The 803-nt window shown below is 68.9% G+C and overlaps 1 protein-coding gene across 1 annotated transcript in view; it reads left to right on the top strand.

Annotated features, from left to right (window-relative positions):
• The first annotated feature begins 353 nt into the window (after positions 1 to 353).
• The window catches only part of ZW10 (zw10 kinetochore protein), a 9,124-nt gene continuing 8,674 nt past the window's right edge, over positions 354 to 803 (top strand). Inside the window, exon 1 of the mRNA XM_005427552.2 lies at positions 354 to 475. Within this exon, the coding sequence (XP_005427609.1) occupies positions 359 to 475 (117 nt within the window). The 5' untranslated portion in view covers positions 354 to 358. The remainder of the gene's footprint in view (positions 476 to 803) is intronic.

Genomic DNA, 803 nt, shown 5'->3' with positions numbered 1-803 from the left:
ATCCCCCCCCAGCCAGGAAACACTGCAGAGGTGGGGAATCCCCAGAATTTCCACATCCCCTGCAGCCACTGGTCCCCCATAGCCACGGACCCCGGCATCCACTGCTGCCCCTGCTATCCATAGACGCTCAGCATTTTCTCATCTCCTCCAGCTGCCACAGGTCACGCCACCCACAGATCTCTCGGCATCTCCGTGTCCCCATAACCGCGGTCCCCTCCATCTCTGGATGTCCCCATAACCGCGGTCCCCTCTCCCCTCCGTGTCCAGCTATCCCCGCTCAGTCTCGAACCCTCAGCCCCCCGATCGAGCTCCGCGCCGCGGTCCCGTGTCCCTCGCGGCCGCCGTAGGGCGCGCAGCCATGGCGGCGCAGGCGGGCTCGCTGGTGGCGGCCGTGCTGGCGCACTCGGGCCGGCTGGACAAGGAGCATCTGGGGGCCCGCGTCGGGCGCCTCTCCCGCCGCGTCGAGGAGCTCAAGGCAAGGGACGGGGAACGGAGGGGGCGCGGGGAGAGACGGGGAGCCGGCGCTGCGGCGGTGCCGGTCAGGACTGGGTGTCCAGCTGTGGGTCACTCGGGTGTCCAGCCCTGCTTTGGGCCGGGTGTACCAGCTCGGGTGTCCAGCCCTGAGCTCGGGTGTTCAGCCCTGGTTTAGACCGGGTGTCCAGCCCTCTGTCAGCTGGATTGGGGTGCCCAGCCTTGGTTCATCCTCGGGTGTCCAGTCCTGGTTCGTCCCGGGGTGCCCAGCCCTGCTCAGGGGTGCCCAGCTCTGGTCAGAGGTGCCCAGCTCTGGTCAGGGGTGCCCAGCC

This window comes from Geospiza fortis, unplaced genomic scaffold (genome assembly GCF_000277835.1).
Source record: "Geospiza fortis unplaced genomic scaffold, GeoFor_1.0 scaffold183, whole genome shotgun sequence".
NCBI lineage: Eukaryota > Metazoa > Chordata > Aves > Passeriformes > Thraupidae > Geospiza > Geospiza fortis.
Note: the sequence above shows the minus strand (reverse complement) of the source record. Positions and strands in the feature narration are given on the sequence as shown.